The sequence below is a fragment of the Podarcis vaucheri genome (genome assembly GCF_965113315.1).
Source record: "Podarcis vaucheri genome assembly, chromosome: 2".
In the NCBI taxonomy this organism is placed as follows: Eukaryota; Metazoa; Chordata; class Lepidosauria; order Squamata; family Lacertidae; genus Podarcis; species Podarcis vaucheri.
The window spans coordinates 110,747,934-110,772,737 of record NC_138760.1 but is presented as its reverse complement, the minus strand read 5'-3'; the positions used below and the strand labels follow the sequence as shown (position 1 = coordinate 110,772,737).

Below are 24,804 nucleotides of genomic sequence, written 5' to 3'. Positions count from 1 at the left end.
CCACTGTAGGTGATTATTGTTAATATATGTCTTGTGAGCAGCTCTAGAGGTGATACGACTGCATGCAGGGCTACCTTTGTACAATAAATGTATTAATGTGAACAAATAAATGCCTAGATGCTGGGTGGCTTCACTTCAGTGATTATTGAAGTGATGACTTTTCTCTCACCTCAGGCTTTCTCACTGTGTAGTAACTGTGGCGGTGTCTCTCTTGAGCTTTCATTTCTCTTTAATTGCAGAATTTCTTTGGTAGTGGAAACTCCAGTATAATGCTTTATGAGTGAGAAACTGGTTTGTATGTTGCTACGCCTTGTCACTCAGTACTGTTAAGCGTTCAGAATTATTAGCAACGCTTATGTTGCTTAAAAAACAAATCCTGCTTCTCAGGGTTTATGCGTATTGACCAGGGATGTGTGTGTTCTGTATACATTTTTCACCCCATTTCATATTTTTCATAAGGAAACATAAATTCCATACTTATACCGTCGTACCTTGGAAGTCGAATGGAATCCATTCCGAAAGTCCGTTTGACTTCCAAAACGTTTGGAAACCAACATGCAGCTTCCAGTTGGCTGCAGGAAACTCCTGCAGCCAGTCGGAAGCCGCAGAACCTGTGTTGGACGTTTGGGTTCCAAAGAACGTTCACAAACTGGAACACTCAATTCCAAATTTGAATCGTTTGGGAGCCAAAATGTTTGACTCTCAAGGCATTCAACTTTAAAGGTACGACTGTAATATGAAAAATATTAGGCAACCTAATGTATATATATATTTACTTTGAATTTATTTTCCAAAATCTTTGGACTTTTTGAATGGCCTATGTTGTTCAACTGTAAGTCAATCGATTTGGCAAAGCCTTTCCAAAACAATTAATTTTGCTTAATGAAAACTTTATCACTGTGGCCTGTCCACCAATTGAAGGAGGCCTTGCAGCCTGCAGATTTAGTGAATCTTATGCAAGGCTCAGTGGGTATACAGTAAAAAAAATACTCTAGCCTGTATGAGCTATGCAGATTGATTACCTTGCTTTGCATAATTATTTTAGTCATTAGGATACATACTAGGCTAAACAATAAGGTCCTACTAGTCCCTCCCAGTTCCTGAAATTTCGCTGGGTGCTGACCCTTCCACACTTTAAATAGAAACTTGGTGTGCATGTTTAATGGAAGCTGAGATCATTTAGGCATTAAATTGTACACTTGTGCAAAATTTCCAGGCCCTGATGAATCATTTATACTTAGTGTGTGGTTGATACTGAAGCCATGAAACAATGTGTTAGAGCATCCACAAAAAGGAAGGTCTCTTTACTTGGAGCAATGATCCACTTATTCTCTGAATCAGAATTAGCCTGAATGTTTCCCTTTTGGAAATTGGGAACCTTCTGGAGGGATTCCCTCATCTTCCCTCTCCCCCCACCCCACTTCCTTTTAGATTTTCCTGTCCTTGCACCATTGTGACTTGGTTTTGGGTGCTGAGCAATGTTGCTAGGAATGGTTACCTTTTTTGCATGCACAGGGAGACAAACATTTCAGGGGAATCAGTAGCCTGTTGGAGTTGTGGAACCTTTTTTAAAAACAACAACAACAAAAACTTTTATTCCATGCCTAGTGGGAACTCCCCAGTTTTTACAGAGGGTACCATATATCAGTGGAGACTTTAATCCTCTGATTTGGATTGGGCTTGACTCTGCCTTGAGTTGAGGTTCTCATTGAAAGACAATGGGTTTGTAGATTAGTGGATCTTAATAGAAAGCTGCATGTGTCTGTTATGCATGACTTTTCAATAAATTAACCTGTGGTGAGTAGTCAGAATGACCCGAATAATATTTCTACCTTATTGATAAAGACATCAGAAATGTAGAGAGAGTGGCTTAGAGTGTAATTGTAATGGCTTGCTTTGTTTCTTTTAAGGAATCCTGAGTACCTTGCAATATGAATAATTCTTTGGATAACACCATTTCCTTTGAAGAATACATCCGTGTCAAAGCACGAACGATCCCACAGCATAGGATGAAGGAATTCCTGGACTCCCTTGCCTCCAAGGGTCCTGAAGCCTTACAGGAGTTTCAGCAGACGGCTGCTACCACCACCATGGTATACCAGCAAGGTGGCAACTGCATCTACACAGATAGCACAGAAGTGGCTGGATCTTTGCTTGAACTTGCTTGCCCAGTTACAACAAGCGTCCAGCAGCAAACACAGCAAGAGCAGCAAATACAAGTGCAGCAACCCCAGCAAGTTCAGGTAATCTTAAAAGGATGCACGTCTTACTCTTTGCTGCTTTCATACATAAAAGCATGCAGGAATTTGTGCTCTGGGCAGCTTTCATAGACAACTGTAGAGACACACTCCTTGCATTTTCTCTCCTCCAAAACAAATTAATTGAAAAAGAATGTAGTTGTTAGGTACAAATCTTTTTGTTCGTCGCTCAGATAGGTTAAAGATTTTATTTAGTTTTCTATATATCTGTTACATGGACCAATCTAATTCAAATCAGAAACTTAATTTAAATTTCTCCACCCTGCTAATTTTGCTTTTTCTTTGCATAGTGCACAAAGTACCTGTGTTAAGTACTTGGGTGATATTCAGCTGTCCAAATGTTGGGCATGCGTGGGGCTGCAGAGGAGAGGAAGGGGAAAGTCCTCTCAGTGTTGGATATCTGTGAATGTTCTTTAAAAGCAAACATGACCATAAGATAAATTATTAAGAGTACTGTATAGTCCAAAGAGCACAGGAATAAGGCAAATCAATTTTAACTTTACTTCCCAAATGCCACTTTTTCAAACAGTGTATCCCTATTTCTAGAGGCCTGGTGTATCTTGAATTTTCAGACATATTCTTCTGCAGAAGTGACTTTTAAAGCACATTTGCACAAAACTTCCTGACTGCGTCTAGTGTTTCATGTAAACCAATAATACCCATCATTCTGGTGAATACCTAATGGAAAACAAATGGCTTACTGTAACTTATATGATTCAGTGTTAATAACTGAGTCATGCGTTCCTTAGGAACTTTGCATTTGCCTGCTGGTGGAAGGAAAGCAGAGAGGGGGCCAACCTTGTCTCCCATGGAAGAGAGTTTACAATCTGGGAGCAGCCACTCAGAAGGCCCTCTCTTGTGCCTTCACTAAATTTACCTGTGATGGTGGAACCAAGAGCAGGGCCTCCCCTGAAGATAACAAAGCCTGGGCAAGCTCATATTAGGAGGTACAGCCCTTCTGATAGCCTGGATCCAAGCCATTTAGGGCTTGTCTAGCAGTCAGGTCCATAACTTCTCTGTCTTCTTCCTTTCCCTTTCAACCCTTAACTGAATTCAATCAACATAAACCTGATCACAAAAGTTTTGAGTCTGCCATCATTGAGCTTTACATTTTGAATAGTGACTGTGGAGAGATTCTTTCAAGACTCTGCATCAGCACTGGCAGTAGGACTCCTGGGGTCAATTGGCTGTCACCCAAGGCCAAATTCTACTTGTGGCCTTATGGTTGCCAGTTCCTACTGTATATGGAATTATAATTGCATACATACATGAATCTGAGTAACAGGGACGATTAACCTTAGATATGGAATCATAATTGCATACATACATGAATCGTATTAACCTTAGATTTGTAATACTGACTCCTAATATTTGATTCTGCCAGTCCCCAGTAATTGGAAACACAGTGAGCAGTTTAGTTCACCCTTGATTTAGGAATTATTAATTTTCCCCATGGAGGAATTTAGACCTTATTTTATTATACTACTTGAAGCAAACACATGTTTTGTGGCCATATTGTGTTTAACTTGAAGTACAGACAATAACAAACTAGCAGAAAATGTAGTCATGCTTCAGAGCTTAGTAGACTAATCCTATATTTCTCTGTATTATGAAACCTAATGTGAATCAAAAGTACATGGCTCTTTGCTACTGTGTAAACAGTTACAGGCTAGTGCTTTCATTTGGATTTCTTCAAAGAGTTTTATTTACATTAGAAAAACAGGACTTGTTCAGCAAACCTAGGTGCCCCTGACATTTAATTAAATGCAACAATACCTAGGCAAAGCACTCAGCTGTAGGTCTCCATTGGAAATTTGAGTTCTAACTATGTTGCCTTGCCTAGATGCTATTTGCACTTTCAACCATCTATCTATAATAGTGAACTTAGCATATGATAGTCCTGGCACTGATATATAGATGGAATCAGTGTAAGAATCAGTTGTGGTATACTGAATGCTTAAATTTAGGATTAGGCCAGTCTTTTTTTTAAAAAAAACCCTATTGATGCACAGAATATAGAAATATTTAATAGATGAAATAATGAGGGTGTTGAACAACACTCTAATTATTCGAACCTTTTCCATCGGACCTTGTATATCTTGAAGGTATCCCAAATATTGCTGCTCTAAACCTCTTCAGACCATTAAAAATAAATTTTAACGAAAGAATACAATCCATTTAAAAAACAGCAGCACTGAAGTATAATGCAATACAAAATAGAAAGCACTGTGGATTTCATTCGTTGTGAGCAATGCATAAGCAATGTATTGACTACTCTACATGGCTATTTTGCATTAGCTAGTTGCATATTACATTTCTTTGTAAACATATAAAACTGTAGTCACATTAAGTATTGAACTTAATTTAAGTATTGAACTACAATGTTCTTACTCTGCCCTCAAATATGAAACAAAAATTGATTCAACTCTGTGTGGCAAGGGGGTTCTATGGACAGATAGTTACCATCACCATGATGTGAGAGGATGATATAGGAATGTGCATTTGGGGAAATTAGCACACCCACCCAATTCCAGACACAAAAAGATTGTCAGAGCTGTTTTGTTCAGAGTTGGGTTGCCTTTGCATGACTAAAAAATGGGACTGCTTTTTGAAAGATAAATAGATCTGAATTTGTGCTGTGTACCATTTTTGCCATTATACCTTCTGGGCCAACCTAAATGTGACTAAGAAAATGCTCTGTGAGTGTCCAACTGCATATATGGTTTGGCACTTAAACTTGTCTCTGGATAAAATACATTTTATTTTTCAAATATGAAAACTGTTGCAACTCATAAAAGCACCTGTGGGCTGCTGAAGATTTTTTTTGGGGGGGGCACTTTCATATTAGCAGTAAGGCATAATAGAATTGAGGAATACTAGTGCGAAATGATTTTATAAGTTGATACCAAATTTTATCAAAAGTACAAATTGTGTATCATATAGAGGATTAAAGCAAACTAGTCTTCCTTTTTAGTTCATATGATTCTATACTTGTTCTCCATGTGCATGTAAGGCATTCCTAGTCAGGTACCTGAAAGAAAGTTTTCACAGATGAGCACTAAAGCTGCTGAATGACATCTATATGGTCGTACCTTGGAAGTCAAATGGAATCAGTTCCGGAAGTCCATTCAACTTCCAAAAAGTTTGGAAACCAAAGCACGGCTTCTGATTGGCTGCAGGAAGCTCCTGCAGCCAATCAGAAGCTGTGGAAGCCCCATCGGACGTTCGGGTTCCAAAGAACGTTTGCAAACCAGAACACTCACTTCTGGGTTTGTGGCGTTCGGGATCCAAGGTATATGCAGTCAAGGTGTTTCCCATCCCACAGTCTGCCCTGAAGCACAGCATTAAAAACAAACAAGCCTGCAGTGTGATATTTGCTGGTAGTCCTTTCTAAGCTTCAGAAGAAACCAGTTTCACTACCTTCCTGAGATACACTTCTATGTAAGATAATAAGGAGCTGCCAGCAAGGAAGCCTATGCCCAAGCACCAAGGAGCTTAAACAATACAAAGCTTTGTCTTAAGGAGGAGTAAGAAGGTGCCTCGTTAAATATTTATTAAACTAACAGGAAGCTGTCTAATTTTAAGAACAAGATAAGCAGTTAGCACCTATGAAAATAAAGCTCAGGAAGTTTTAACTTGTTTGATTTGATAGGCTCCCCCAAACAGTTTGACTACACAGTATTCCTGCTTCATACATGCATATACGTAGCTTGGTTTCTCATTGCTTAATTACTCAAATTTGTTGGTTTTCAGCTGAACTATTATTTACTAAAAACATTGTTTGAGTTAGCACAAAAGTCAATCTGTTTGATATTTGATGCTGCAGCCATGAGTGATAAGCATGCATTTGTGAACTATTCTTAGATTGTTCTTCTGTCACTCCACCCCCTTTGCCTTACACTTTGAGAGTATCTTTGAAACAATAGGAGACCTTTTTTGTCAGGTTCCTTCACCACCACCACTTTGGTTCTATGTTCCATGTATAGCCGGAAACTAACAGCAAATGCTTTTGTATTGATTATATCAGTGGACATGAGAGAAGTCTGTCTGATTATGCTTTGGTTTGATCAGCAGGATTATTACAGACACATTCCTTTCTACTGCCTGTGTAGAGTTTAGGTGGGATTAGTTCATATTCTACATACAGATTGTTTTAATCTTCATAGAAAACTATTTGGAGCCTTTTTGTGAGTGAGGGGAACTTCACAAATCTTGTGTGTGATAGGAATGTAAGTATGTGCTTGGTAGCTTCTTTTAAAATGGTCAGTGAAGTTTAAATTAGACAACACATGCTGGACAGAAAAAGGTAAACTGTTTGATACATGTGGCACTGAGAGAGCTTACTGCTTATAAAAAGGAGCTCTTGAATTCTGCAGCTTTAATCCCAATATAGAATGTAGTTCAACACTTGTGTCTTATTATGGAATTTGGAAACTGCTGTGATTAAGTCAGAATTTGTTGCTGCTTCTCGTCAGTTTCATAACTGAGAGCATTTTTTATCATATCTAGAAATGTGGTTTTGCTTTGACTTATTTCTACATTAACTTAGCTGGTCTTTGGATAATCAGCTATCCTTTCCGTTTTCTGCTTTTAACTGTTTCTCTCTTCTGCATTTCAAGATTAGCATAAGAGTTTTGAGTGATAGATAGCATGTTCTCATTACTATATTAATTTTTTATATCTAGTATTTCCACCCGTAGTTATTTTTGTGGGTGGTATCTGCAGAATATTTTGGGACTCAACACATTTGCAGAAAAATTAGTAGTTTGTAAATTAAAGACCTGTAAATGTTAAAATCATCCAAGAAACACCTCTGTTTAATTTGGGGAGCAATTTGTTCACAGGTTTTCCACATAAAGTTACCATGTTAGATTTGTGACTTCAGACAAAAGTGCACCATTACATTTCCCATAGGAGTATGCAGTGCCAGAAACACATGTAAGAATTTGCCCCTAGTTTGGTGTTAACAAGAGGACAATAATGTGAAGTTTGGAAAGTATTATTGCCTCTGTTGCAGGCTTTTAAGTATTATATGTGATACTATTACTAAAAAAAGTAAGAATTTCTTAAGTTTTGTTGAGTGCTTCAGCTATCACCTCTTACTACAGTTTTGTTGCATTATACTCATTCAAAAACACTTTCTTCCAGTATAGCAAGATGCCTCTGTAGGAAATCCATTCCTTCCATTTTCTTATAGTTGCGCTATTAAGCTTACGCCTTTTTGAGAAGTTCTAACTACATACACACACTTATAAGAAAACGTTGTCTGAATAATAAGTTTATGGTATCCTGGGAAGGTGCTATTCAGCTCTCAAGCCAGCCTAGAATAGAAGATTCATAGTGCTTTTCGGGACTCCTGGGATGGTGGCTGGTTGGAGAGGTTGGGGAAAAATCTCCTTTTATCATCATTCTGAAAACATCCCTTGCTCTTCTGTGCATCACTAGAAATTTACTGCCTGCTTCAAACCAGAGTGCTTTTTCTGGAGAGTGGGAAAATGAAAAAGTGCCTATTCTCTCCCAACTTCTCTTCCCAAACATCCACATATAGTGCAGGGAAGATGAGTTATTTAGCCTCAGATGCACATTCTCTGATCCCAATTTCTGCTGCCACCAGCCCTTTTCCAGCTGCATGTGAGCTGTTTACAAGCTTGAGTACACTAAATTCTTTCATAGTCAAAAACTGATGTACAGCTGCCTTCAACATTCTGTGGCTAAGAGTGCTCATTCTTCACTGGGATATTGTCAGTTTTTCTCTCTTGCCTTAATTTACAAATTAATTTGAAATATTGGGTGGTCCCCAAGTGTACAGAAATGACTACTTTTTATGTATGGCCGCATTCTGATACCCAACTGACAGTTCATTTATATTATACTTTCTCCTTGGCCTAATCACAAAAGTCAGTAGATCAGAGGTTTTGGAGTTAAGGAATGCTAACTTTTGAATCCTTGTTTTACAGGTGCAAGTTCAGGTTCAGCAATCCCCTCAGCAAGTCTCCACTCAGCAGCTTTCTCCCCAGCTCACTGTTCATCAAGCCTCCGATCAGCCCATACAGGTCCAAGTGCAGATCCAAGGTCAGGCGCAACAGCCGGCACCTCAGACGATACAGGGTCAAGCGCTTCAGAGTCCTAGCCCTTCTCAGTTGCAGGCAGCTCAGATCCAGGTGCAGCATGTGCAGACTGCTCAGCAAATCCAGGGTGCCGAAATCCAGGAGGAACATATGCAGCATCAGCAAATCCAGGCACAGCTTGTGGCAGGACAGGCTATTGCTGGGGGCCAGCAGATCCAGATCCAGACAGTTGGGGCGCTTTCCCCTCCTCCATCTCAGCAGGGCTCACCACGCGAAGGCGAGCGAAGGATCAGCACCGCCAGTGTCCTCCAGCCAGTAAAGAAGCGCAAAGTGGATATGCCTATTACTGTGTCCTATGCTATTTCAGGGCAGCCGGTTGCCACAGTCCTGGCCATCCCCCAAGGCCAGCAGCAGAGTTATGTATCGTTAAGGCCGGACTTGTTAACGGTGGATAGTGCCCACCTGTACAGTGCCACTGGGACCATAACCAGCCCTACTGGAGAGACTTGGACCATCCCTGTTTACTCTGCGCAGCCACGTGGTGACCTGCAGCAGCAAAACATAACCCACATTGCCATCCCCCAGGAGGCCTACAATGCCGTCCATGTCAGTGGCTCCCCGACGGCCCTAGCCACTGTGAAGCTGGAAGATGACAAGGATAAGATGGTGGGAGGTGCATCAGTAGTGAAAAACTCTCATGAGGAAGTGGTGCAAACCCTTGCCAACTCCCTTTTCCCAGCACAGTTTATGAATGGCAATATCCACATTCCAGTGGCAGTGCAAGCAGTGGCAGGGACATATCAGAATACAGCCCAGACGGTCCATATATGGGACCCGCAGCAGCAGCAGTCCACGCCGCAAGAGCAGGGGCAGCAGCAGCAGCAGCAACACCAGCAGCTGCAAGTTACTTGCTCTGTAAGTAAACTACCTACTTTAATGAACAACCTGTCTGCACTGTGGAGTGTTCCAAATGTAGAGAGCAGTGGCTTAGCCCAAGGGCAGGACTGTCTGCAGTATGTCAAAGACAGCAAAACTTTACTCAGAGTAATACCTACCTTGTTTTTATGTAAAGTTACTCAGCTTGCGTGCACCTGGATGTTCTTCCAGAATTTTGTATGGAGAGGTGGGCATACGATGAGGATTTTGAGTGTTAGGGGTTCAAGTAGCAGCATGGGGCACAGATATTCTGCTCTTTCCTGCTGTAAAGAACTGTGCAGAAACTTATCTGCGCATTTTGAAATGTAATGTCTTATATGCTCCTCTTCCCCCTTTTGAGGACTATGTAATATACTTGTTTTTCTGCAAAAAAGCAACAACCCGAGGATGTTTTTAAAAAAACAATCAAGACTGTTGGACCAAACTCTGTAAATTGCAAAAGGTAAATGGTCCTTCCTTAGGGTGCTAACGATCAGAAATGCTGAATTAGTATAAATTTCACTGATTCCCAAATTTGAAGCTCTGAACTGGGACTGGACATCTATTACTGTTCAGGGTGAATGAAACATTTTTTGTTCTTATCTTGGGATGGCAAAATGGGGTAGGGGTTAATATTACACTAGGATGCAGAAGGACAGTGTTGTACTTTTTCCTACCCTGCATTTAAGTATTTCCTAAATCTAATGGTGTACATAAGGCAAGCATTCTCACCTTTCCAATCTCTTAATATTTATGCTAAATCTTCTGTTGGGCTTCTGTTGGGCTTTGTTAGCTGCCATTATAATGGGGTGTGTTGAGACTAAATCACATAAGTGATTTGCAAAACACTAACTATAGAGTCAGGTGCCGTTACTGAGAGAGTCCTTCTTGTCTGAAATCTGTCATGGATTGTAAAGGTAAAGGGACCCCTGACCATTAGGTACAGTTGCAGACGACTCTGGGGTTGCGGCGCTCATCTCGCTTTATTGGCTGTGGGAACTGGCGGACAGCTTCTGGGTCATATGGCGAACCAGAGCAGCACACGGAAACGCCGTTTACCTTCCTGCCAGAGCGGTTCCTATTTATCTACTTGCACTTTGATGTGCTTTTGAACTGCTAGGTTGGCAGGAGCAGGGACCGAGCAACGGGAGCTTATCCCGTCGCGGGGAATCGAACTGCCAACCTTCTGATCGGCAAGCCCTAGGCTCTGTGGTTTAACCCACAGTGCCACCTACGTCCTGCGTCATGGATTTGTCAAGGAGTGCTCTGATGGTGTTTCCTGCTTGGCAGGGGGTTGGACTCAATGGCCCTTGTGGTCTCTTCCAACTCTATGATTCTATGATTTACCTGGGGCTATAAACAAAGCATATCCCTGTTGGAACTGCAATCCCTCCTTTGTACGTGTTAGTGAGGTTCATATATGTGAATTTGCAGGGTTGTGATGTTTTGGTTGAAGTAAGAAATGGTTCTTTAGCAAATACATGGTGATGTGGCCTTTGAAAATACGCCTCACCCCATATATGGAATGGCATATGATAGAGCATGCTGTACTCATGCTAAACTCACTTCATAATTCAGTTGTCCATACAGCAGTATGGGGTATGGGTAAAAAAATGGGTGTGGCTACAATTGCCATTATAACGGAATACACTTTGACAGAAATATTCCACTATGAGTTAATGTTAGGATTACCACTGGTTCAAAATTTTCAAGTGCAGTTAAGAAATTACATGTAATTTTTTTTTGTTCTAAGCTCTTTAAGTACGTCCAGTGAAATATAAACTTAATTGGATTTCTCTGTTATATGTTTATTGTGCCAAATTTTTGCTAGAAAGCAAAATGTAACATTTTTGTGGTTCTCTAACATAACTTGCAGCCTGACTTGCGAGAGTGTTGGGTTCCCACAGCTACTCTGAAATTAGTCCATGAGATTTTAGGAGGGTTTTGATGTTGTCTTAGAGCATGTAGAAGATTGCAAGTTTTTTATTCTAGACTTACTGAGGCCAATCCTTGTTGGGTCCAGTAGCATCGCCAAATTTTCTCAACTCCCATGTTGTTTCTTGCATTTCTTTTGTCTTCAACAAGACTACTTTCTGTGTGCCATCTACCCCACTGGTACAATTTTCACTTTAGATAATTGATCTTGCACAACAGTAACTTTTATTAAGCCTCAACATTGCTTGGCAAAGTACCAGCTATATATTCAGTAAATTGGGAGCTAAAACAGAATGGCTCTTGAGACTAACAAAAGGATAAGAAGAAAAAAGCCAGGAAGAATAAGGAGGCATGGTGAAGAAAGGCAATAGAAATTAAAAGCTAGTATTGTTTCAGAGGTCAAGTGTATCTTTCTAGGGAGATTATTCTGATCACAACTTTTAGAGTTGGGTCTTTGAGATATTAAAAACTCAGAAGATTCCTTGGCTGCTGTTGCTTTTAACCTGAGTAGTTTAAAATAGAGCAGGAGTTCTCAAACTTACTACCCTCAGTGCTTACTTAAGAGGGCAGAAAATTGCTGAGATTCATCAGTCACAAAATGACAATGTAAGGGTAGAGGAAGGCACAGAATCGAGGCAGAGTTTGCCATAATCATGTGGCAGTTACTGCCCTTATCTTCTATTGATAGCCAGTCTTTTTTTCAAAATTTCTAATAGTTCAGCCTGCTCAAATTAAGCACAGAGATTGGCTGTGGAGCTATTGTGACTCAGCATTCTTCTTGTAGGCAGAATTTGCTGATCCAGAGGCTCAATGTGGAATGGGCTTCTTATTTTGTTTTTTTAATCTGCTGGGGTATTCTTACTATAAGATCTCATATATTGATCACAATTTAGAGCTAATTTAGAACTAACCTGTGTCCTAGGTGAGATAATAATTCTCCCTGCCCCCAGCCATTGAGACTGATGGTCAGGAATGATGGAAGTATTCTCAATAATATCTGGTGAGCCACTGGTTAGCCACACCTGCTTTAGAGGTTTTTATCATAATGTCAAAATACTAGCTCAATTCCTCTTGAACTGAAAATGCACCATTTAAAATGAATGAATTGTATGTTAAACGTGGGATATGAAAAGAGGGGAAGGAAAAAGTAGAAGAGAAAGATTATAGGAAATTGGGAGCAGGGCACTGCTATCAGTCTTGTATAGGTTTCAGTTAAGCTATTCAAACTTCTAAATGTTTATGCTTTCTTGCCCTCTCACTGCTAGGCATGTCAAATATGGAAGGGAGTCAAGTATTAAAACATGGGTCAGCAAACTAAAGTCCGCTGGCTGGATCAGGCCCAATTGCCTTCTGGATCCGGCCCACGGACGGTCCAGGAATTGCCGCATGGATTGCCAACGCTTGCGCTCTTTCCCTCTCCCTCCCTCTCCCTCACATGGTGGCGCTGGCGCCTCCTCCCTCCCTTCTCCTGGCTTCTCCCTGCCCTGCCTAGAGGAGGAAGGGGGCTGGGCTTTGTTGGTGCCAGCAGCAGCAGCAGCAGCAGTGCTCGAGCGGCCGCCATTTTAAGCAGCCCCTCTCTGGAGCCCTTTCGCATGCCACTCATCATCCCTCCACCGCCGCCACTAGCCCCTGCCACTCGCAAGACACAGGTAAGCAGCCACTGGGGCTCGTGGTGGTCTTGCATCATCCCCCCCCAAAAAAAATATAGTCCAGCCCCTCACAAGGTCTGAGGGACACTGGACCGGCCCCCTGATGAAAAAGTTTGCTGACCACTGTATTAAAACTTACAAACTTAAGCTATTAGCCTTATTCCCTGTTGTTTTGGTTAGGTAAGGCTTTAGGTAAGTGTGTATAATCAATGATTGAAGCATTTTCATGTTTTGCTATCATATTGTTTTGTTCTGATCGTAGTCTACATCCAGGTAGGTAGGTAGCCTTATTTTTGGTTTTATTACTATTGTCTTGTTTTGTCAAAAGGATTGTAACTGAAAACTATAATAATTGCCTGGCCAGCATTAAGATACAAAATCACAGTTTGGCAGGGCACCTTTATAGTATGCTACTCTTAGGCACAGGGCCGCCTTATACAGAAATCTATTCTAATGGAAATATTGCACTTAGAACTGTGGGCAAACTGATGACGCAGTGACCTTCAGATCCTGTGTTTCTGTGCTAGCAGATGTATTTTCTAAAATGATTAGCATTCAGCTTTCCCCCAGCAGAGGGCAATCTGTTCACTCTGTTTTATCTCTAATTATTCAAGGTTTGTTGACATCTTCTCCTTCTTGTACCCAGCTGCAAAGACGGTTTCTTACATCAGTTTACAGTAATGTCTGAACTAGGAAACTGGTTTGACAGCAACGCACAAACCAGAATTGAAGTAACTTTATGGAAAACTGGTTTAAAGAAATTAGCAGTCTGCTTTGCAACTGGCCTCATTAGAAGAGGAAGGAATGCTTGAACTTGACAACAAACCATGGTCTTTTTGCGGGGGGGGGGTGTTCAGATTATCTTCTCTGAACTAGACCTCTGTAGTTGCTGTGGATGTAAATCAAATATAGTACAGTTCTTCTAATGAACTGAAGTCAGGTGAGTAGCTCTGCAGGCTGGAGGAAGATGCTACAGTACTGGTAAGCAAAAGCTTTTCATACCTATGTGATCAGAATTGACTTTTTTCCACAGGCTCAAACTGTTCAGGTTGCTGAAGTTGAGCAGCAACCACAGCCTCAGCCTTCACCTGAACTTCTCCTTCCACACTCTCTCAAGCCAGAAGAGGGACTAGAAGTGTGGAAGAGCTGGGCACAGACTAAAAATGCAGAGCTGGAGAAGGAGGCTCAGAACAGGCTTGCACCTATTGGCAGTAAGTGTTGTGAGCAGGGAAGTACTGCTCCATCTTTCAAACAATAGGAATCTTTTGCTTTGTAAAGATTAGTTAGAGTGTTATAGGCTGCTGAATTACAAGGGCTTTGGGTGGATTATCATATACAGTGAGTGTTTGTAGGCCACTATAATCAACAGTTTCTAGAGTTCTTGCTAATGATCAGGGCTTAACTTTTCCCTTCAGGCAGCTCAGCTCATTCTCTAATAACTTTTCTGCTAAGTGATGGAGTCTCTGCTCTTCTTGCTGATTTCATTCTTAGCTGCATTCTTGAATCTGTTTTGGTGTGTTTACAAAGCAAGGCAAACTTTCATTATGTACGTTAGGTTTTCAGTTCAAAATAAAAATACAAAAGCCTTGTTAACTTTAAAAACAGTTAAGCTTATATGCAGTGTTTGTGGCACCCAGGATTTTTTTCATTGACACAGCAATACGGATTTAAAAGGATACTAATGTCAGTCATGCTTTGAATTGTCTCTTGGTATTCTGACCTCAGACTCCTTCCCATTGTTATTGAGGAATATTCAACAATTTTGAATTGTCAATTTACTATTTGAGTGGCAATTTGTGTGTTTGAAATCCATTCAGTTTCCATTTGAAGCAAATTTTGGGGTACCTTTATATATGCTGGGGACAAGGAGAAATACTTGCAAGTGACAGTATAGGCTTATTGGGAAGGTTGCAGTGGGAAAGCATGGTTGAGTCTACAAAAAGGACATCTCTGTTGAGAAATGCCAATTAGTAACCTTCTGTGCCATGGTTTGCAGGACGCCAGCTGTTGAGATTCCAGGAAGATCTCATATCCTCTGCTGTAGCAGAGTTGAATTATGGGCTGTGCTTAATGACTCGTGAAGCTCGCAACAGTGAAGGTGAACCCTATGATCCAGAGGTTCTGTACTATATCTTCCTGTGTATTCAAAAGGTATAGTATTTTGGAATCCCTTGCTGCAAACAATGTTAAAAGTGGTATGTTAGGCATATGTTGTCACTAGGAGGATTCTTGTGCAAGACTTGAGTGAGAGAGGCAGACATTGGCTTCCACTCCTGAGATCCTTGGTTTTCTCTTTCACTTGAGATCGCTTGACTGGATGCTGTTCTGTTCTTTAGAGTGGCACATAACTAAACATACTCTAATAATCATTATGCATAGAAACAAACTATTAGTAGCTGCAAATTCTGGAAATTAGCCCAGTATCACTCTAATGGGATTACTATTTACAAAGCATTAATCTGAGTTTCAGGTGCTTCATGGCCTAGCCTTTCAGGCTCTTTGAATAAATGTGTTTGTTGTGCGCTATGGGATTTACATAGGAAGGCATGATAAGTAAAACTGTAGCTAGAGAGTTAATGTTGAGTTTGTTAGGTGATTCCTAATCTCTATTGTCAGCAGGGTGTGTGTGAAGAATTTCTAATCCTCATGTTTCACATGTGCACTTCAAACACACAGACAGTCTAACTAACTGATTGTTTTGTATTTTTTAAAAAAATTCTATGAGGAGCAGGTTTGCCTGACCTCTGTGTAACTGTTTCTTGCAGTATCTATTTGAAAACGGGCGAGTCGATGACATTTTTTCTGATCTATATTACATACGGTTCACTGAGTGGTTACATGAAGTGCTCAAGGAGGTGCAGCCTCGGGTCACTCCTCTTGGTAAGAGACTCTTCAGTCCACAGATAGGCTTGGTAACCACTGTCTAGACATAGCGGTCCTCAGAGAACATTTGAAGAAGAATGCTCCCTTAATTGACCTAGGAAGAATCTGCAATAAATTCAAATAATGGCTTTTTGTACTAGACTTCTAGGCCCCAAATTGTCCTTGCTTTTCTGCAGAGAAGTACGGGTATCGCCGTATAGCTGGACCCATATTGCCACTTTCCAGTATATTGTCTATAGTACAAAATGCAAGTTTGCATTATTCAGTATGGATGGAACCACATCTGGGCACACATTGTGCAGCCTTCGCTGTAGTTTTTGCCGGGCTCATCCCAGCTATCTGGTTCTCTTCTTACATCTGCCCAAACTCTCTACTGATCTGATGCCCATATGGTGGAATTTTATAACAGAGCTTGAAACAATGAAAATGTATGGTAAGGCTAACATTCAGAAGCAGAACAGAATAGTCCTCATCTGTTTCCAGAATGTCACGAGAGAGTAGGAGCACAAATGAATAACTCTTGGAAGTGTCCCAAAGCTTTGGGGTGCTAACTGAGAAAGGTCTTCTGCTTGTAAAGCCTGTTCTGGTGCAATGGAACTTGAAGTTGTTGATTTTTTGAGGAGGTGGCATTCCCTGTGAGAACTGGTTCTAGAATGTTTAGGGCATCATAAGTTAGACAAGCCAATGTCTCTGTCTTTATCTTTGTGGAATGGTAGGCTTGCATAGTAGTTGCAACAAGATAGCATGAAGTATTTTTGAGTGTATAATGATACAGAGCTACATAAGGTCAAACAATCTTCTCGGGCACAATGAAAGTAATTAACTTAGGTCCATCAGTGTCATTGGGACTATTCTGAGTTGTATCCAAATAAGCTGTACTTACAAACTATTTGTTAGAAACATCAAACCAGCTAGTTAGACTTGATGTCATTAACTGAAATGTATGCTATGTGTAGGAGCTGCTGTCGCTAGTCAAACCTTTGTAAATTAGTTTTCTCTCTTAATAGGAATTTTGGGGTAATTGATTGGAGATGCTGCTTGGTTTCCATACATCTGTTGAAATTATCTTCTGGTCTTCACAGGCTATGTTCTTCCTAACCATGTGACAGAAGAGATGCTGTGGGAGTGTAAGCAGCTTGGAGCTCACTCTCCTGCCACCTTGCTGACGACGCTCATGTTTTTTAACACAAAGTAAGTACTAATAAAGATGCCTCCTTCGTGGAAGCCTATTCTTTAGTGCAGTGTTTCCCAAACGTTTTTGGGCAACGGCACACCTGTTTACCGGAAAAAAATCTCGCGGCACACCACCATTAAAGCCCCGCCCCGTGACGTCAGCCCGCAGCGTCACGCCGGGAGGGACGCACAAAAGTGAACGTTTTTTCCCTTCCCCTTGCCGGGGTGGGAGGAGGCAGCAGAGCGAGGGACTGAGGGACGGCGGCAGCTGAGGCGGCGGCGGCTGTTGTGGTGGTGGCGGCGATAGCGGGCGGAGGAGGAGCCGTCGCCGGGAGTTGCTGCTGCTGCTGCTGTTGCTGCTGCTGCCCGGACATGCCGGCCTCCTCCTCCTCCGCTGTCTTGCGCTCCTCCCTTTTGCGCGCGCTGCCCCGCCGCTCGGCACCACCACCGCGGAGCCGCCCCCGGCTCGACGCGGATCCTCGCCGCCCGACTCGCCCGCCTCCCTCCCACGGCACACCAGCCGGTGTCTCACGGCACACTAGTGTGCCGCGGAACACCGGTTGGGAAACACTGCTTTAGTGAACTGTGAATTAATGTGCACATGTGAGCACAAACTACCAATGAAGAATTACTTAGATGCATTTTGGTGTGAGCTATCAGAGCTGGTTTAGCATAGTTAACTACAAGATGAACCAGTGAACCAACAGGTCTCCAGTTTTCCTTCTTCAGTGAACTTACTAGGTGGCCATCGGAAAATTCAGTCTTCCCCAGTGTGCAGTATGCTCATAGTTCTGACTTCTTTACGTGGTTGTTCTAAGTTTTTCTATCACTCTCTCGCACATGCACACACGTACATGTGTGTATGTGTGTAAGTATAATCAATCTTTGAATGCATGACAGCAGTCAGTCTAGCATTCTGTTTTCAGAGTGACCAGCCCAGTGTTTCTGGGAGTTCACAGAAGTATGATGTTGGTGCTCTATCCTGCGACCGCTTCCTGTTATTTGGGTTATACTGTCCCAAAATACAGAGATCCCATTTAACTATTGAGACTAATAGCCATTGTTAGCTGTATCCTTCATGGATTTGTATGACCACCTTCTCAGTTCACATCACCCATTTGATGCTAACTATTGCTTATAAAACATGCCAGATGAGCTGTCTATTGAACTGTATATGTCTGTTGAAAAAAATGCACGTTTTAAAAACCTCACACGCCATCAAATGTTGGCTATTAAGAGCCTTGTTTTGTTCCTGATAGGAACAAAGGTTTTTCTGCCAGTGTTGGAAAAGTTAAAATTTGTTGTGCATCTTTTAACTGATCTGTGCCCTCCACCTTTTCCACTTGATGTTCAGATACTTCCTGTTGAAAACAGTAGACCAGCATATGAAGTTGGCCTTTTCAAAGGTTTTGAGGCAGACCAAGAAGAACCCTTCCAATCCCAAGGATAAGAGTACGAGCATCCGGTACCTGAAGGCACTTGGCATACACCAGGCAGGCCAGAAAGGTAGAACTTAACATGGGGGGGGGGACCCTGTGCTTTAAGTAGCTGATCGCATTTGTTTTGCAGCTCTCGAGAGAGAGAGAGGGGGGGGGAAAGAGAGAGAATCACAGGATTAAAGGAAGACAAAACAATGAGATTCATAATTAAATTTGCAGCCCGGTAAGCCTGGGTGGTGAGTATGGCTAGACAATTTCTGGTGCTGATGGTGATTGATTACAAAGCCACCTTCTGGGACTGGGACTTACTATATCATGGAACTTTATTATGAGATATCACAGGTATTTGATCTGCAGATGCAAGTCCTGTTGCAGATGCCATCATCCCTGAAGATCAACTGTAGCACACAGTGGGGATTTTTTTCTTTTCGTAATGACACTTTTCTCTTACTTTCTGCAAACAAAAATATTTCTTTGCATTCATACATTTTATTGAAGGTCCTTTGCTGTCTTACCCTGGCATTTACTGAAATGAGTGCATGTGTGTAGCTTACTGTTATTAATTGGGTTATATCAAAGCTAGTTGTTTGTGGTTGGAAAATGGAATATTAATTAAATGTATATATATTAAAAAAAAGGTAAAGGACCCCAACAGTTAAGTCCAGTCGCGAACGATTCTGGGGTTGCGGTGCTCATCTCGCTTTACTGGCCGAGGGAGCCGACATTTGTCTGCAGACAGTTTTTCTGGGTCATTTGGCCAGCGTGACTAAGCCGCTTCTGGCAAGCACACAGAGCAGCACACGGAAACACCGTTTACCTTCCCACCAGAGCGGTACCTATTTATCTACTTGCACTTTGACGTGCTTTCGAACTGCTAGGTTGGCAGGAGCTGGGACCGAGCAACGGGAGCTCACCCTGTCGCGGGGATTTGAACCGCTGACCTTCCGATTGGCAAGCCCAAGAGGTTCAGTGGTTTAGACCACAGTGCCACCCGCGTCCCAAATGTATCAAAACAGCATCTAAAAGCTTTAGGTATGCCAAGCTTCTGAGATGACACTGTAGTGGTACTTGCTTCCTTGCTTTATATGCCCCTGAACTTATGTTGGACTGCTCTTGGGGGCACAGTTCTGTTACTGTGCATTTATATCTATTCAGAGATTCTCTATGAAGCCCCAGTTGCTTTTCTTTCTTATTTATATATTACCTTTTACACTTGTCTCAAGGCAGTTTAGAAACATACCATAAAACAGCTATAAATAGTTTTAAAACAGTACATAAAACAGCTAAAGATAGGTTTAAACTGAAGACCGGTACCTTTTAGTCCAGCTGGAAAACCTTTACATGAATGATACTGCCATGGATCCTACTGCAAAGAAGGTGAAACTTTGACCACCAAACTGTTCCTGGAATGTTTTTTGATAAGTAGGACTCCTACCTCCTTGCTAAAAACTAGACAACACACTGAGGTATTTATGTTTGGATGTAAACAGAACTGGATGTGTTCTTTGTTTAATGGTAACATAGTAGTTGTCCATCTGCAGCAAGAAAGCCATTGTGTTGCTGTGTCCCATCTTTTCAAATTGTGGGATTACTTAGGTTTTACTCACATCAACTTCAAGGTTTCTGATGTTCTGTATTGTTGGGATTGACTTGCAGTTACTGATGACATGTATGCAGAGCAGACAGAGAACCCAGAGAATCCCTTGAGGTGTCCTATAAAGCTCTATGACTTCTACCTCTTCAAATGGTAAGTGTTCCTGACATCCAGAGCCACAGAAGGTTAACTATCTGGATGTTCAGGGTTTGTGTGTACTTTCTACTGTTTTAATCAAACTTACCTATTAATTTATTGGAGTGATGACCTTGTATAAAGAAGACTACCTTATGCTTCCTACTTGAATTGTCAAAAATGCAAACTTAATGGCATGCATATTGAGAGGCTTGTAGTGTAGCTTATTTTATTTTATTTTAAATGCTGGGCATTGCATAACTCTTGACACTGTGTTTTACTGGAAAGAGTTTGGGTATATAACATAGTGTGTTTGAAGTGAGCAAACACTTTGTATTGAGTAAACTGGAACTTGATGTCCCTGGCAGAGGTCTATAAAATAGATGGAGGTATATTGGTGTGACACTGGAAAAAGGTGCCCAACATGTTGATTAGTGACTGGCAGTTTCTAGTCTTTAAAAACATTTTTGGACTTGCTCCTTATTTCCAAAGCCCGGTGAAATCCCCAAGTTAGTGTGAGAAGTCTGTGGTGTAGAATGTAAAGAATGCACTGTACAAATTGGGCATTTCAGATACAACCTGAATTCCTGTGCACTCACAATTCACCCTTTTTTCGAATACCTTGAAATGTATTACCAAAGGCTAGAGTTGCAGATGTAGTGGGGGAGGAGGGGGCAGACATAAGAGGGGAGACAGGTGCTAGAGCAGAAAACCTCATGGGAAGGCCTGTCCTAACTCTCCAGTTTTAGTCTTCAATGCCACAGCCAGCTTAAACTGTTGTAAAATGGAGGTTGAAATGATCAGGACGTCACTTTTTGTATTGTGTTACATGTGGAACCTTTGGCGGTTCAGAAAAAACGTAGATGTTTGTAAGATAGTGTTCATAGCTGTTTCAAGTGTATGCTGTCAAAGTAATTGCTTAACGATATTCTCTGTCTTCTCAGCCCCCAGAGCGTGAAAGGCCGGAACGATACATTCTATTTGACTCCTGAACCAGTGGTGGCTCCCAACAGCCCTATCTGGTATTCCATCCAGCCAATCAGTCGAGAGCAGATGGAGCAGATGCTCACCCGGATTCTGGTGATACGAGAGATTCAGGCAGCTATTGCTGTGGCGAATGCCAGCACCATGCACTAAGGCATCCCTCCCAACTCAGAAAAAGGGTGAGGGTAGGACAGGGTGGGAGGGAAGGCCAGGCCATAAGGCCAGGATCAATTGTACAGCCTTTTACACTAAAGGAGATGCCTAAGGTTTTTTTCCGGTTTTTTTTTTTAAATTGGTGTAGTTATGAAGCCCTTTTAGGCTTCTTCTGTTTAAAGGAGACCCTCCCCATTGTGTATCTGACCCAACTGCATCAGCCTTCTGGACGCATTGGGGGCTGCGTTCTTTCTCTGGGAGCTGTGAGGTGCTGTAGATTGACTTTGGGATTTTTTATGATGTGAAGAAAATGAAACAAATCTAATTGAGGGACTTGGCCTAGCTGGGCCATTGCTTTGGAGCTCATGCACTTGGAAAGAGCGGAAAATGGTGGATATTGGCCAAGAGAGGCAGTTTGCAGTTTCCTTGTGCTTAGAAACTGACATGTTCTGGAAGGGAGAGGAGAGTGACCTGCAATTATGATTTATAAGGAAAAAGCAAAACAATTTCTATTAAGAACTTAAAAGTGACATTTTTAGATGTTAAGTACAAACTACCACACTTCTCTCTCTCTCTCTCTCAATCTCTCTCTCTCTCTCTCTTGCTCTTTCTTTCTTTCTTTCTTGGCCTGATGTTGAGGCCTTAAAACCTTGAGGCTCCTGTGCCTGATGGAATTCTTGTAACATACACTTGTGTATCATATAAAGATACCACCCTGTTTCTCTTAATGTATTCTTATGCTAGTTGTTTATTAAGAATGACGAGCACGTCTTTTCAACATGCCATTGAACAATGTGTGTTTATTTGAGGGGAACAAATGTAAATGTTTCCACAGAATATTAGTACAGCGGTACCTCAGGTTATGAACTTAATTCGTTCCGGAGGTCCGTTCTCAACCCGAAACCGTTCTTAACCTGAGGCGTGCTTTTGCTAATGGTGCCTTCTGCTGCCACCACGCCAGTGGCGTGCAATTTCCGTTCTCGCCTTGGGACAAAGTTCTCAACCCGAGGTACTACTACTTGGTTTAGTAACTCGAAGTGTTTGTAACCTGAAGAGTCCTGCTGGATCAGAGTGAAGGCCCAGCATCACCCAGCATCCTGCTCCCACAGCGGCCTAACAGATGCCTTTTGGAAGTCTGCCACTGAATATTAGTACTTTCCCCACTCATGTCGCTCCAGCAGTTGGTGTTCAAAGACATGCTGCCCCTAAGACTGGATGTAGTAATATACAGCAATCATGACGAGTAGCTGTTGATAGCCTTCTCCTCCATGAATTTCTCTAAACCTCTTTTAAAGCCATGCAGGTTGGTGGCCACACTACATTTTGTGGGAGTGATGTCCATAGTTGAACTTTGTGATGTGTGACATTCTTTCCTGAATCTTCCAGCGTTCAGCTTCCTTGGATATCCCCAACTTCTAGTATCATGAGAGAGGTAGAAATACTCCTTTCTGTCCACATTCTCTACACCATGCACAATGTTACATGCTTCTGTTACGTCTCTTGCTCATTTTTCTCTAAACTAAAAAGCCTCAATGTGATCTTTCCTCATAGGGGAGTTGCCATAGCCCCTAAAGCATTTTGGTTACCCCTTTCTTAAACTTTTCCAGCTCTGCGGTATACTTTCTGATGTAAGGTGACCTGTAGACAGTATTCCAAGCAGTTTCACCACAGATTTGTATAATGTCATGATATAAGCAGTTTTATTTTCGTTTAATTTCCAAATGATAACTGGTATGGAATCCGCCCTTTTCAACCGCTGCAGCATAATGAGTCAACATCTTCATTCATTTAAAAAAAAAAAATTAAATTGTTCAGACCCATGAGTGTATGTGAAATTAACACACACACCTGGTGTGCATCACATCACGCTTTGTTTGCATTGAATTGCTTTTGCTATTTTGCTACATGCTTCTATGGCCCATTCCCATTGCACCCCTTTCTATCTGAATTTGGCATTATGTATAACCACTGCAAATCATATTTTAATCCAGGGTTGGATTAACTGCATTTAGGAGCTCCACTTTGTTGTCGTCCTTGACAACAGTTGCATGTAATGCCGAACTTGGAAAGGGGAGGAAAGCTGGGAGCACGTGTTCGCATGTGGGTTCACTTTCAGTAGCTCCTATGTATTTTTCAGATAACCACAGATTCCTGTATTAACTACCAAAATCAAATTTTGTGCTGGGGATAAAGCTTGGCACATAGGATAAATATCAGTGGGCACTATTCAGATCTCGTTTATCCAAATTGGTGTTAAATCTTGGCAGAGAAGGTGGCAAAGTATAATATAAAGATTGGGTTTGGGGTTAAGGCAGGTCTGGGGAAATTTAGGTCTACTGCTGTTGAACTGCAGCTATTATACCTGACCATTGCCCATGCTGGCTGGACTGTCTAACAATTTCAGGAGGGCCAGAGGTTTCCCACCCCCCGAGTTGAAGTCTCTAATCCTCTACTATAATCCCCACATTTTCTGAAAAGTGTGTAAATTTAAGGCTGCAGTTGGAGGTAGATTGCAGCAGAGGGCAGCTTTACTAGCTGTTAAAGGTTTTCTTGGCCCCTCCTTCCTTTAATGCAGAATTTGGAATGAGGGGGCAGGGACTTTTTAGACCTGGAAAAAATAGCCAGTACATGAAGCCTGAAGAATAACAGATAGCCCAAATCCCAGAAAAGGGTTTTTCTCTCTCGGCTCTCAAACACACCTGACCCTCAGATGTGTTTTCCTGGGTCAATGTAATTCTCATGGGGTTGTCTTTGATCAAAACAGATGTCTAGCATCCTCATGTGTATGTATGAAATAAAAGGTAAAGGACCCCTGGATGGTTAAGTCCAATAAAAGGTGATTATAGGCTGCAGTGCTCCTCTCACTTTTCAGGCCAAGGGAGCTGGCGTTTGTCCGCAGACAGTTTCTGGGTCATGTGGCCAGCATGACTAAACCACCTCAGGCATAATGGGACATCATGATGAGTGCCAGAGCGCACGGAAACGCCATTTACCTTCCCGTCGCAGCGGTACCTATCTACTTAACACTGATGTGCTTTCAAACTACACACTTTTTGTCATGCATGCTATTTCAACAGCACCTCTAGTCCTTGAATTTAGAAAAGGGGTAAGTAATTTCTAAGTGCTGCCTAATTTCTTCCCTGAACTTTTGAGCAACATAATTTATGTAGGCAAGCTTGGATATAAACAAATTCCACAATTCAGTGGGCTATAGAATATAGTACCTTATGTAAATGCAAGCAAATGAAGGCAGTTGGGGGAGATTTTAATGCAGCACAGATATCTAGATCTGAGAACTCTGAAGACTTGTTTCATACGTACACAAGCGCATCTAGCTGGGGTGGAGTGGGAGGAAGAGAATATCCATGGCTATGAAGCCCATGATCTTTCAGCTCACCTCAAAGTGGTTAATGATGAAAGGAAATGTGAGCTTGTGGAAGCACATGAGAGAAAAAAAATCCTTACAGCTTCAATATGGTAAGTTTTGATGCTGAGGTTCTTTTGTGGACCAGAGTGTGTTTTTTTAGGGGGGGGGTGAACGAGTTGTGGCATTTTAAATGACATAACAAAGTCACAAGAGTATAAGCTTTTGTGAGCTGCTTGCGTTTTCAAGAATGC

The 24,804-nt window shown here is 41.7% G+C and overlaps 1 protein-coding gene across 3 annotated transcripts in view; it reads left to right on the top strand.

Annotated features, from left to right (window-relative positions):
* QRICH1 (glutamine rich 1) overlaps positions 1-21,966 on the top strand; it is a 28,263-nt gene extending 6,297 nt beyond the window's left edge. For all 3 annotated transcript variants that reach the window (XM_082209568.1, XM_082209570.1, XM_082209569.1), the window contains 9 exons: positions 1,911-2,243; positions 8,216-9,241; positions 13,859-14,036; positions 14,822-14,976; positions 15,591-15,705; positions 16,791-16,899; positions 18,236-18,387; positions 19,977-20,067; positions 20,994-21,966. In XM_082209568.1, coding sequence (XP_082065694.1) covers positions 1,932-2,243; positions 8,216-9,241; positions 13,859-14,036; positions 14,822-14,976; positions 15,591-15,705; positions 16,791-16,899; positions 18,236-18,387; positions 19,977-20,067; positions 20,994-21,186 — 2,331 coding nt within the window. In that variant the 5' untranslated portion in view covers positions 1,911-1,931 and the 3' untranslated portion in view covers positions 21,187-21,966. The remainder of the gene's footprint in view (positions 1-1,910; positions 2,244-8,215; positions 9,242-13,858; positions 14,037-14,821; positions 14,977-15,590; positions 15,706-16,790; positions 16,900-18,235; positions 18,388-19,976; positions 20,068-20,993) is intronic.
* The last annotated feature ends 2,838 nt before the right edge of the window (positions 21,967-24,804 follow it).